The sequence below is a fragment of the Oncorhynchus masou genome, chromosome 23, assembly GCF_036934945.1.
Source record: "Oncorhynchus masou masou isolate Uvic2021 chromosome 23, UVic_Omas_1.1, whole genome shotgun sequence".
Taxonomy (NCBI): Eukaryota; Metazoa; Chordata; class Actinopteri; order Salmoniformes; family Salmonidae; genus Oncorhynchus; species Oncorhynchus masou.
This window is the reverse complement of record NC_088234.1, coordinates 43908249-43922010: the sequence shown is the minus strand read 5'-3', so window position 1 is coordinate 43922010 and position 13762 is coordinate 43908249. Positions and strand designations below refer to the sequence as shown.

The 13762-nt window shown below is 42.2% G+C and overlaps 1 protein-coding gene across 1 annotated transcript in view; it reads right to left on the bottom strand.

Annotated features, from left to right (window-relative positions):
• The window catches only part of LOC135510878 (serine/threonine-protein kinase 32C-like), a 140714-nt gene that overhangs the window by 40293 nt on the left and 86659 nt on the right, over positions 1–13762 (bottom strand). The window contains exon 3 of the mRNA XM_064932186.1: positions 4496–4647. Within this exon, the coding sequence (XP_064788258.1) occupies positions 4496–4647 (152 nt within the window). The remainder of the gene's footprint in view (positions 1–4495; positions 4648–13762) is intronic.

Sequence of the window (13762 nt, the reverse complement as noted above, 5' to 3'; positions counted from 1 at the left end):
CTCTCTTGCTCTCTCTGCGAATCAGAGGATCCCACTGATGACCTTACAACCCTCTTAAAAAGGGTCTCCAAAGCCATAGCACATAGACGACAAAAATCACAGTGGTCAGCGCCGACACATTCACTCCCTCTTGCTTCCCTTCTTCCTCACTTTCCCACATGGCTGCTGGGCGTTCAGCTTTCAGAGCCTCTATCCAGATCGCTGGGGAATCTGGCCAATGGTGTTTGAGAGTAATTTGTTGCAATGTAATGCTTAAGGCAAAACCTTGCTCTGGTGATGATTAACACTGGAAAGTGCAAGGGATCAATTTCACCGCGTACACTTACGACATGTAATACTGTCCGTCTGGGTAGGGGAATATGACCTCCAATTTAGAAATACAAATTGATCAGGGGGGGGGGGGGAGCATCGACACCTATCTATGCTGTGATGGCTTATGGGATTTGGGTGGATTTTTCTCACGCTGCAGATAGATAATACTTTCAAGGTGGCTAATCCATTTAAATATATCCCACTCCTACACATCATACGGTATCTATCATCAGCAAGTGAATGGTCATGGCAATTACTGCATGCAGCAAACTTGACAGTCCTCCAGGCTTAAGCAGTCTCGTTCTAGTTTTGTGGATTCAGTGCCTAGCATTACAGATTCCCTCTGATTTTCTCTGAAGCAATGGATGGAGCTTCAAAGAAACCCTGCAGCATTCAGGACATAATGAAAGCAAACATAGGATTCAAAACAGTGTGAGATCGAGAGAAGAAAGCAAACCATTAGACGTTGAAACTCTGTTTGGACAAAGTAATCAATGGTCAAATCCCTTCTTCACACTGCCTTTACCACCCCCCCCCCACACACACACACCCCCGCCTCTCAGCTTTCCTCTCTCTCCCTTGCCTTCGCTCTGATTTCAGGAATCATTACTTTCCATGATGGCCGTTTCTCTCACGCTCCCGCTCTCCCCCTCTCTGGCATTGTACCAATAAAACAACTCCTACTAAATCTTAATCAAAACTGGCGTTCTCGTGAGTTGCATCCTCTGATATTTACTTTGGGGAATATAGGAACTGCAGTTCCTGGAATTCATTGGTTGGCCCATCTTCAGTCCATCAATAATGGAACATGTCATTGCCCAAACTCAAGCCCATAGATACTGCAAATGATCTGCAAGTCAGCAGGGATTTATGATGTGCAGAAGCATACCCACACACCGTACCAATTCAACTCCTGGTCATTACACTGTGCAAATTGTAGTAGAGTAGACCATCACCAAATATAGCTCAACACCATTCTTATGACAGCAAGTCAAAGTTTATGAAAGGGAGTTTCCTATTTAAACAGGAAGATATGTTATTATACACCAAAAAATGGAGTAATAGTCACTGTGAATGGGGAAAGCATTTATGTAGACCTACAATAGCAGTCAAAACTTTAGGCACAACTACTCATTCAAGGGATTTTCTTTATTTTTACTATTTTCTACATTGTAGTGAAGACATCAAAACGATATAATAAAACATATGGAATCATGTAGTAACCAAAAGTGTTAAACAAATCAAAATATATTTTTGATTTTAGATTCTTCAAAGTAGTAAATTATATATTTTGATTTGTTTAACACTTTCTTGGTTACTCCATGATTCCATATGTGTTTTTCATAGTTTTGATGTCTTCACTAGTATTCTACAATGTAGAAAATAAATGACGAAAAACCCTGGAATGAGAAGGTGTGTCCAAACTTTTGATTGGTACTGTATATACAAAAACAACCATTCCCAAAGCAAAATAAACAATGAATCACTTTGTCTCTGTGCTGAGCTCTCTTTCTCTGGTTTCAGGAGATAAGTCTGAACTCTCTCAAGAGATTTTTCACAGAGCAAGCAAGTTAGTCTCAGCAGGACATCAGATGTCACCTTCAGACATGCCTAGTAAACGCCAATTTATGCTTGATCCGACCATGTGGTCCGGAGGCTCCATACATAGGGTGTGACAATTGCAATGTCTTCGGAGGCCGTATCAAGCTCCGTACCGCATCGCCGTGCGCCTCCCAAATGGTGTAACAATGCAGAGGGCTCCGTATAGCGCCGCATTGACATTTTTGGTTGACAGTAGTTGGGGGCGGTACATCCCGTATAAACTCAAACTCACTTCCTTGACAACAAAACATCATCTTTATGATACCTCGTGTAGGGATTTCAAAGACATGGAAATGAGTTTGAACTCTCGGAAAGAGATAGTGGAGGTAATGGGGATAGATGCCGGTAAAGAGGTCAATGGAATGCAGACTGTGGGGGAAAGATGGATCCCGGATTGGCGCAATTTTCAACAAATCTGATCTAACAAAGTGGATATTTGTAAAAATCCTTCATGATTGCTGTATTTATTGTAGCAGGCCCACAATGTGGTTACTAAAATCAGATTTGGATATATTTGGCAGTTTTTGCTGCATAACATTTTAAATTAGTCCCTTAAGGTCTAGAAAAAGTGACTAGTAAATGCTAACTCCCATTCGTATAAGCAGGTAGCATAGCTAGCATACAGAAATCGGTGGTGGTAGTCTAAGTTGTTTTTAACTGTAATGCAGTTGATTGGTGAAGATGACAGAAACATGCATTGGGGTTGACATCCATAGGGCATTATACTCTGACTTTTACCTCAACATAGTGTGAAATACACATATATACAATAGACTAAATGTAGGCTAATTTTGCTGAGCGGCAATGGGGAGACTCGGGATGGAGATGCAGGTGGGAAAACGGTGCTGTCTTTTTACTTCATGCTCTCTTGGCAGAGCTCCTATGTCAAGCACTGGGAAACGGACTCCAACATCTCAGAAGAGGTACGGTCTTGTCTTTTTGTTTATCCAGTTGCTTTTAATTAGCAGGATGGCTATAGAGATTAGCTCTGAATCACTAAGAGTGGTGCAGCGCAGACCAATTCATTGGATGCACGACAGCTCCCTGAAGCACAAGAAGTATGAATGCTCTCACTACTGCCATGGCCGCATCGCAGTAAATGCTGTACGGCCACCACAGACGTCGAATTGACCATGCAGAGCCTTTAAGAGTCCAACACAGCCACAGTGGGGGCCAAAGCAACTGAAAAAAAGAGTCTGGCCAGTGAGAGCCTGCCTCTGTAGGAAAGATCCACAATGAGGCTAGCGTGATTGATACAGTCTGTAAAGTTATTTTCAAAACTCCTTGAGCGGAATAGGTGGAACTTTAACAACTACATCAAACACATGGTTTCCAGGTGTTTGATGCGATTCCATTTTTTCAGTTCCGGCCATTATTATGAGCCGTTCTCCCCTCAGCAGCCTCATGTGCTGTGGCCTGACAGGCAGGCCATCGCCATGTGGGCTTTGGCAGATTTCTCCCATTTGTTAATCAAATCTGGTCAGTTTGATGGTGACGGCAGGCAGCCGCTTGCGAACGTGCCTCTATCACCTCCCCAAGATATTCACCAGCAAACGCAAATGTTCAATGAACCATCCAAAGCGTATACTGGATGAGAGTGATGTAACCAATTCCACAGCACACAGGAGTGTCTTGGGTATTGTTCAGGAGGCTGTACGAGACTATGAGTAATTGTTGTTTTGTTCCAGTGTAATTTGAGATGGGCTGACCACTTTCACAATTTTTCCCTCTGAAGTAGACTTGAATTGCAGGAAGATGAGGTGCGATCTAAGGAGCCCGATAATTTCCGCCTATCCATAACGCTGCTATCTGCTGTCGCTAATGGGGCTTTGATGTGCCATAGATGTATAAATACAGTGCCAAGAAGAGCAAAGCAGGGAAACTAGAACAAGGATGAGGCTGGCAGATGTACACTACTTGAGGGAATTATAATATAAAAAAAGACACTGGCCCTACTACCACCTCATTAAAAAACCCTCTGCTTATTTTAGTTGGGAGGACGCTTCTCATTGAGACCCCCCCCCCCCAGTGTTATTAAAACTTTGCCAACTTTGGAGGAAAAAAACATGCATACAAGACATACAGTAGTGTGTGGGTGTGGGTGCACAGTGGGTGTGGGTGCACTTTTGTCTTGGTGTATGTATCCGCTCAAATTCTTTATGTACTAAAGGATGTGTATGAAATGATTGATGCTCCCTATATCAATTACTCAGAGCGTAGATAACCACCGAGAGCAATATCATTCTACCAATTACACAGGAGTAAAGTGCTTTGGTGTAATTTGCTGTGAACATTGTGCCACCTGCCCAATTATATTTAGAATATGTGCTGCAGAGACACTGGAGATTGTTAAATAATGAAACGGGTTCCCTACTTCACCCAGATATCATACTCCTGGGAGGGAAATATGGGGTCATCTGACTTTACAGTGCAACAAGTAAGAAATGTGTGGTGCAATGGGCCAGCATTCCCACATGCCCGAACACACACGCACACACACACACAAACACACACGGTACCAGCAGTGGCATGCAGAATGTACAAACAGTATATAAAATGAAAAAAAAAACAGGATAATCACCAGAGGTTTACTAAAAAAACATGTTCAATTTCCTGTAGGATCTCTAGCTCTCTAAAGACGTTTCGGACCTCGTCTCTCTCTATGCACTGTTGTTTGTTCATGTACTTCATGGCGTACATCTTCTCTGTGTCCCTCTTCTGCACGATGCACACCTTCAGGGGAAATAAGGACAGAAGAACAGAGAGTAGGTTACCCACTTATGCAAGTCTGGTTCCAGTCCTAAGGCAAGTAAAGACAGATGCACACAGACACCTTAGTATACAATGATATACAGTATACCAGAGCATGTGACAGGATTGGCTTTTCATAATGACTGATATTACTGCCCTCCATTAGAATATTTACAATGGGTCTTGGAAAACATTTACAAAAACACACAAACAGTCTCCGACCTCATCATGTGCTCATTAAAAGTTGATGTTTCGTAGGGTGGAGAAATGTCAATGTGAAATGTCAAGAACAGGACAGGGGGTATGGGAGGGCAAGCCTCATTACTGTAACATTCAGTCATTAGGAAGCTATGACCTCAGCTACTGTTACGCAAACAGTCGCTGCGGAAAATAAACAATGGTTTGGAAAGAAAACTCACTTCTATAAAGAAGTACTAATCTCCAATGAAGAACGCCAAATTCTGGCATTATTATAGAAAAATCAACAGTACAGAGTAAAATATTGAAGTGATCAAATATTATATTAACACACTGTTGATACCTATCCCACACCCAAGTGGAGTAATACAACAATTCATGTTTTGGAACAATTTCACAACTTTTATATATACTTATATATACTTTTTATTGAAGAACATAAAAACACAAAACAGGAAGGCAGGTAGAGCACACATCATACGTACATCAGATTAGTTACAAGTAACATCATCTTTGAATTAGACTTCCAAGTATGGGTCCCAAAATTATATTTTAGGTTTGGTAAGGCCATACTCCTACTGTGTTTTGGTAGTTGTAAATGATGTACATTTAAATTCTTGGTACATTTAAATTCTTGGTCTCTTACTGTTCCAGATAAACCTTGATATCCGTTTATCCCATTCCCAAACTGTTTAGGTGGGATTTCTATAAGCATCTAGACTGTCCTCCATTCTTTTTGCTATTATTGATGCATACAGTTTATAATCCACATTAAGAATTGCAATAGGTCTTTTGAAATTGCATTCCTTCTTATCTTTACCCTCCTTTGGAATGACAGATATTATGGCTTCTCTCCACGATGGTGGTAGATCCCCCCCCCCCCATTTCTGTATGGACCTCACTTTGTACATGGGGGCACTGTCATGCTGAAACAGGAAAGGGCCTCCCCCAAACGGTTGCCACAAAGTTGGAAGAACAGAATCGTCTAGAATGTCATTGTATGCTGTAGCGTTACGATGTCCCTTCACTGGTTAAGGGGCCTAGCCTAAACAATGAAAAACAGACAATTATTCCTCATCCACCAAACTTTACAGTTGACACTATGCATTGGGGCAGGTAGCGTTCAGATAGCCCTCAAGAACATGCCACCGCCTACTGATCAAGAGGGTGCACAAAGGTTCTTAGGTATGGTTAACTATGTGGGCAAATTTGTACCTAATCTGGCAATTCACAGTCTACTGTGTAAAAATACAGAGTGATGTTGGAACAGTATAAACAGTTTGAGGAGCTCAAGGCATGAATCATGCATGCTCCAGTACTGAGGTTCTATGATGAAAAGCACAAAACCAAAATCTCAGCAGATGCCTCTATAGCAGGTTTCCAATGCCTTGCAAATGTAATCGCCCCCCTTGGCGTTTTTCCTATTTTTTTGCATTACCTGTCATTTAAATGGATTTTTATTTGGATTTCATGTAACGGACATTCACAAAATAGTTCAAATTGGTGAAGTGAAATTATTTTTATTTTTTTTACAAATGGAAAAGTGGTGTGTGCATACTGTATGTATTCACCCCCTTTGTTATGAAGTCCCTAAATAAGATCTGTTTCAACCAATTACCTTCAGAAATCACATAATGAATTAAATAAGTGTGGTGAAAACAGTAGAAACCAGATCATATGATGAAATGACACCGGAGGGAGTTACATACAGGATAAAAATAGGAGACAATAAGATACAACACACTACAAATAGAAAAGGTTGCCGACCCCTGGTGTAGCCTATTAGGAGCATAACAGCAGAAGTGTAACAGCAGAATCTGCGAAGGCCCGCAGCAGCGGGAGGATGAAGGTCAAGAACAGGGTTTTTTCCTTCTTCTCGTTAAGCTATCTTGATCTCTGGCTCCCTTGAGTCATTTGTGTCTTAGTTATTTAATCACAGTGTGTTTGAAGCATCAGACAAGCTCAATAGCCTTCATATAGTGGACTTCATTAAAACGTGTCTATATAGGGCAAAATATGTTTAAACATTTTGACCAATCGATTAGTCGGAAGAACAGACTACTCTAGGTCGACCAAGATTTGTTGTAGTTGGGGACAGCCCTCATTTTAATTAATTTGATTATTTAACTAGGCAAGTCAGTTAAGAACAAATTCTTATTTACAATGACGGCCTACCAAAAGGCAAAAGGCCTCCTACGGGGGCTGGGATTAAAAATAAAACAAAATATAAATATAGGACAGAAACACAGATCACGACAAGAGAGACAACACTACACTACATAAAGAGACCTAAGACAACAACATAGCAAGGCAGCAACACATGAAAACACAGTATGGTAGCAACACCACATGACAACAACATAGCAAGTCAGCAACACAACATGGTAGCAGCACAAAATATGGTACAAACATTATTGGGCACAGACAACAGCACAAAGGGCAAGAAGGTAGAGACAACAATACATCACGCAAAGCAGCCACAAGTAACTCTGCAAGATCACGGTCGAACCAGGGCCTGAACCTGTTGTTAATTCTCATTTTCTTTATGGGGGTGTGTTTGTGAACAATAACACTGAAAATATCAAAAAAGATGGTCCAAGCATCTTCTACAGAGGGGATCAAGCTGATTCTATCACTTCATGAAGGAAGGCTTGCTCATTAAAGTTTTATAGCAAGTGTCTATGACAAATCAGGACAGCTCGTGTCACTGAGCAGCCAATACAAACACAGGCTGTAAAACAGTGATCACTAAGGTCATTACAGAAAACACCAGACTGATACCTATCAGGATTATTTGTGGGGATAACATCAAGAAGAGTAGCCTTTTCTGGGTGTTTGGAGTCAAACCTTGTGGGATTGGTAAGTCCCATTGCTTTAGGACTTGGTCAGGTGGTTTCAGTATGTCCCAATTTAGGTCACCTAGAAGAACAAATTCAGACTTAGTGTAAGGAGCCAGGAGAGAGATTAGGGCAGGTAGGGTACAGGCCGGTGCTGATGGAGGACGGTGGCACCCAGCAACAGTCAACAAAGAGCTATTTGAAAGTTTAATACTTAAAACCAGCAAATCAAATTGTTTGGCGACAGACTTGGTAGAGACAACTGAGCACTGAAGGTGATCCTTGGTAAAGATTGCCACTCCCCCGACTTTGGAAGATCTGTCTTGCTGAAAAAGGCTATAACCAAAAGGTTAACATCAGTTAACAACAAACACTCTTCCTTATCCACGTCTTAGTAATGACCAACACATCTCCACTGGAATTCTCTGCCTCTAACCCTATTACAGGGGCTGAGTCACTGGCTTACTGGGGCTCTCTCATGCCGTCCCTGGAAGGGGTGTGTCACCTGAGTGGGTTAATTCACTGATGTGGTAATCCTGTCTGGGTTGGCACCCCCCCTTGGGTTGTGCCATGGCGGAGATCTTTGCGGGCTATACTCAGCTTTGTCTCAGGATAGTAAGTTGGTGGTTGAAGATATCCCTCTAGTGGTGTGGGGGCTGTGCTTTGGCAAAGTGGGTGGGGTTATATCCTTCCTGTTTGGCCCTGTCCGGGGGTGTCCTCGGGTGGGGCCACAGTGTCTCCTGACCCCTCCTGTCTCAGCCTCCAGTATTTATGCTGCAGTAGTTTATGTGTCGGGGGGCTGGGGTCAGTTTGTTATATCTGGAGTACTTCTCCTGTCCAATTCGGTGTCCTATGTGAATCTAAGTGTGCGTTCTCTAATTCTCTCCTTCTCTCTCTCTCGGAGGACCTGAGCCCTAGGACCATGCCCCAGGACTACCTGACATGACGACTCCTTGCTGTCCCCAGTCCACCTGGCCGTGCTGCTGCTCCAGTTTCAACTGTTCTGCCGTATTATTATTCAACCATGCTGGTCATTTATGAACATCTGAACATCTTGGCCATGTTCTGTTATAATCTCTACCCGGCACAGCCAGAAGAGGACTGGCCACCCCACATAGCCTGGTTCCTCTCTAGGTTTCTTCCTAGGTTTTGGCCTTTCTAGGGAGTTTTTCCTACCGTGCTTCTACACCTGCATTGCATGCTGTTTGGGGTTTTAGGCTGGGTTTCTGTACAGCACTTTGAGATATCAGCTGATGTACAAAGGGCTATATAAATACATTTGATTTGATTTGATCTGGATTGGAGCTGTGAACCCACACTTTCAATTGATCAATTTTAGGTAATAAGCTTCTAGTGTTAACATACAGAAAACCCAGGCTTTTATGAGAGCAGAAATCAGTGAAGCAGATATTAGAGCACATGTCAGAATTGGGGCTAGCAACTGTAGATGGGCCAGAGTGTACATGCATATTTCCAGATATCATCAACAGTAATACAATCAAGGCACGGCAGAGGACAGGGAGAGCTCAGCAGTGCTGATTTATGACATCTGAATGTGCATAATATTTTACAGCAATTTCATCAGGTAACATGAATACAAAGCTGGCGTAGAGGTGGTTAGAATGGGATGGGAGGCCAAAAATGAGTGTAACCAATAGAGAGTACGAGTTATATATATATATATATATAACGACTTGGGGCTAGCCACTATGTTAAAAGTCACTCGCTCCAGCAGTGAGTGTGTGCTGGAGGCGAGCGAAAGTTCGGGAGAGGGGGAGGGGTCAGAGGACTGTCTCCTGCCTATGGAGTTTGAGGGGGATGAGTCTGGGGGATGGGCCCCTCGGCCAAGTATGAAAATGCATGCCGCAGTTGCAACCAAAACGTATTGGTCAACTAGACACATCGCTTGAGTCAAAGAGAAAGGTGTATTGGTATTGTGTGCTAAGGAGGTGAGTATATAGCCTATAATAACCTACTATGTGTTAATATAAGCCATCAACCATATGCAATTCATTCATTGAATCCTCTTCATGTTATAGCCTTCCATGACATTGTCAGTGTCATTCATCATTAGCTAATACATCTGTTAATAATGTGACCATACCTAAGGTGTCAGTAGAGGCCACATACTTTAGGCTACTCACCCTTATAAAGCAGTGGGGGGAAAGCTGTTTTATCTCTTGCAAAGTCAACCATAACGGCCCAATATGTCTAACAGCTGGCTGTAATTTAAGTCCGTTAATCTTGATACTACCCATCCCGGATCCGGGATCATGAATACAGCCTCAGGCTCATTAGCATAACGCAACGTTAACGATTTCTGAAAATCGCAAATGAAATGAAAATAATATGCCTGGTCTCAAGCTTAGCCTTTTCTTAACAACACTGTCATCTCAGATTTTCAAAATATGCTTTTGAACCATAGCAAATCAAGCATTTGTGTAAGAGTATTGCAAGCTAGATTAGCATTTTGCGTAGCATTTAGCACGCAACATTTTCACAAAAACCAGATAACCAAATAAATAAAATCATTTACCTTTGAAGAGCTTCGGATGTTTTCAATGAGGAGACTCTCAGTTACATAGCAAATGTTCAGTTTTTCCTGAAAGAATCTTTGTGTAGGAGAAATCGCTCCGTTTTGTACATCACATTTGGCTACCGAAACTAACCGAAAATTCAGTCACCAAAACGTCAAACTTTTTCTGAATTAACTCCATAATATCGACCGAAACATGGCAAACGTTGTTTAGAATCAATCCTCAAGGTGTTTTTTCACATATCTCTTCATTGATATGCCGTTCGTGGAAGCCTGCTTTCCCCTCAGAATCCCATGGAAAAATACCAGCAGCTGAAAATGACGCACCAATTTCGACGGAGGACACCGGGCGGACACCTGGAAAATGTAGTCTCTTATGGTCAATCTTCCAATGATATGCCTACAAATACGTCACAATGCTGCAGACACCTTGGGGAAACGATAGATAAGGGCAGGCTCATTCCTGTCGCATTCACAACAATATAAGGAGACAATGGAAAACAGAGCCTCAAAAATCCTGCTCATTTCCTGGTTGCCGTTTCATCTTGGTTTTGCCTGTAGCTCCTGTTCTAGGGCACCCACAGACAATATCTTTGCAGTTCTGGAAAATTCAGTGTTTTCTTTCCAAAGCTATCAATTATATGCATAGTCGAGCATCTTTTTGTGACAAAATATCTTGTTTAAAACGGGAACGTTTTTCATCCAAAAATGAAATTGCGCCCCCAGAGTTTCAAGAGGTTAAATCCTATTTAGTAACATCTATCTTCGCATTGGAAATTTCTGAGTCAAATGCGAATGACCTCTCGCCGAGGAAACCTCCCTCTTTCTCCACGACTCTGCTCGCACACCACGGGTCATGGGGGGAGCTGCTCGAGTATTTCCAATGGTAAAGTCACCGGTCTTCTGGCGGTATACTCCACTGGGATGCCCTTCGACTTCAGGTCCTCAGACGCCTCATCCACATGCTCGTAAGAAGCCTGCTCGTATAGTGCCTTCTTGATAGCTGTGTATTCCTTCCTTCTCAGAATCTTTCCCACGTAGTCACGATCAAATAACACCCGTTGACCTTGGAAACATGCAACTATGGATCTTGGTGGGGCAACGCTGAGGGGGTGTGAGGCCAGAGCTCTGTGTGTTCTCTTGATTCCCAAGTCAGTGTCATCTTCTAGAATGGCCTTGATTATAAACTGGATGGTTCAAGCCCTAAATGCTGATTGACTGACAGCCGTGGTATATCAGACTGTATACGGGTATGCTCTAAGGCCAATATACCACGTCTATGTGCTGTGTCCAGGCACTCTGCAATGCTTTGTGCATAAGAACAGCCCTTAGCTGTGGTATATTGGCCATATACCATACCCCCGTGCCTTATTGCTTAAATAGACCCTCCACGAAATTGGGCAGTCTTTTTCTGTGCCCTCGGCCACAGAATAAAGTCTAATGTTATTATGACTTTAAAAAAAACAAGTTCTACCACTTTGCTTGTAGTGCGTGTTGGCCTTTGAAAGACTGCACAAATGTGTCCTTGACCGCAGTGTTCCACGTAACCGTTTCCCCAATGCGCTGTTCTGCATCCCCCAATTGTTGTAGATATAGGGTGAAGTTCCTCTTTTTTCCTTTTAATTTCTGGTTAATGACCCTCTTGAACTCATTCAGTTATTTTCGTACATCTTCTCGAAGTTCCTCTTGAAAGCCAGCGAGCGCCTCATACAATTCCTTCTTTATCACATCACGGAATGAGGGTTCTTTTGCCGCTAGCTGTTTTGTGTTAGCATTAGCAATCTCTGCTTCGTAGACAATTTTAGCTTCTCCTACTAGAGGACTATCGTTGTAGCTCCACTACCTTTTCCTGCTTTCCCCTTTTACATTTTATAATAAGTTACTAAAATACTGACTTAAATACTTGAATTTATGAGGAAAATACCCAACCAAGTCTATGGCGGTTTTGTTAATTTAGCAATACACTCTTATTTCCCGAGCCCTAATTACAGTCAACACACTATTTTATAGCAAAGAACATGATGTAACAACAGAATAAAAAAAATAAAACAATTTTTCTCAATGAAAACATTTGCCATTTCGTGCTTCTGGAACAGTTTCAATGAGTGATCATTTGAAACGGGCTTAGTTTGGCACATTGAAATAAAATAACAAAATTCAAGGTTACAAACCAAAATCTGTATTTTCGAAAAAAGGCCTACAGGCGCGCGGTGTAGTTTATTCTGCCTGTTCTTTGGAATTTTCAGTTCCACATTGTACACTGCATGGTGATGAATTACAGCCACTACATCTGTTGGCTGAGTATGTTCTAATGAAAATACACTCTTTGTCTATGTTTAGGGGGTTTATAGCCTAGGCTAACCATTTCTAAATGGCCCTAGCAGTTCGCAAAGTAGCCTATGCGAAAATAGATTGGACACAATTATTCTAAAACTTCAGCTCGTTGTTGGAACACATATATTTCCCTATTTTAATCCAGTCCATTTTGAATTTGTGATAACTGTCATCATTTGGCAAGGAATGTAGCTTGAGAAACCCATCAGTTAAAATTTCATTTTTTCACACGATAAGCCACAAAGGTACATTCCACCAAATAGTTTTACAGTATTTGAAATTTGGGTCTCTGAATTAAGATTGAGAGTGTTAAGAGTGTTGACGTCTGTTTGAGTACTAGATTACTCATGGCCATCCCTAGTACCAGGATGATACAGCCCACCCCAGCTGTCACGTCTCAGGTATTATCAAGTTACTGCGGCGCCAGAGGCAGAATGTGTTTGAGCTGCTCCAGCTATCCAGCACCATACAGCAGAAGGGTCTAACTGAATTGAATTGTCCACAAAGGCCCATGTCTCCTCATTACAGCTCGGCAGATGGCTGGTTTACAGCATTAGAGGAAGAAATGTCAGGAGGAAATCTATTACCCTACAAAACACAATCTAATTGCCCGCCTCCCTTCGAGCAGGAGCACAAATAAGAGCTGCTCTCCATCTTGCTCTCTTTCCCTCTCTTCTTTCATACACAGGTTTTTCCTCCCTCTGTCTTTGTCATAGGCTCATTACAGTCTAGTATAAACTAATACCATTTCCCTCCTCCTTAAGGATCAATGTGAGTAAGGAGAGAGGGTGTGGGAAGAGACACATCAGGTAGATGACAGAGGACAGGTTTGTGGTGGAAGAGGAGAAGCTTTGCGGAGTAAAAGCAGGCTCTGGTTTCGCCATCATGGAAGTCGATTGGTAAAATGGACAATTCAGGGGATGAAAGAAGTTTTTAAAAACCTATTTTGCCCTCTCATGGTGACACTGCGGTTCATGGCCCATTTCTATTTCCTCCTTCCTCCCTTGTTGCCCTTCACACAGACCCACTTTCTCCAGCCAGTCATCTGCCCTTTGCGAGGGGATGGACGATAAAGGGAAATAAATGAAACACTGCAATTGCTAACCAAACGTCTAAAGCTTTTCCCTCTCATCCAGCTCAGGCTGTTAGCTTCCCTTATGATTACACTTGTTGCTGTAAAGCATAGTGAGCT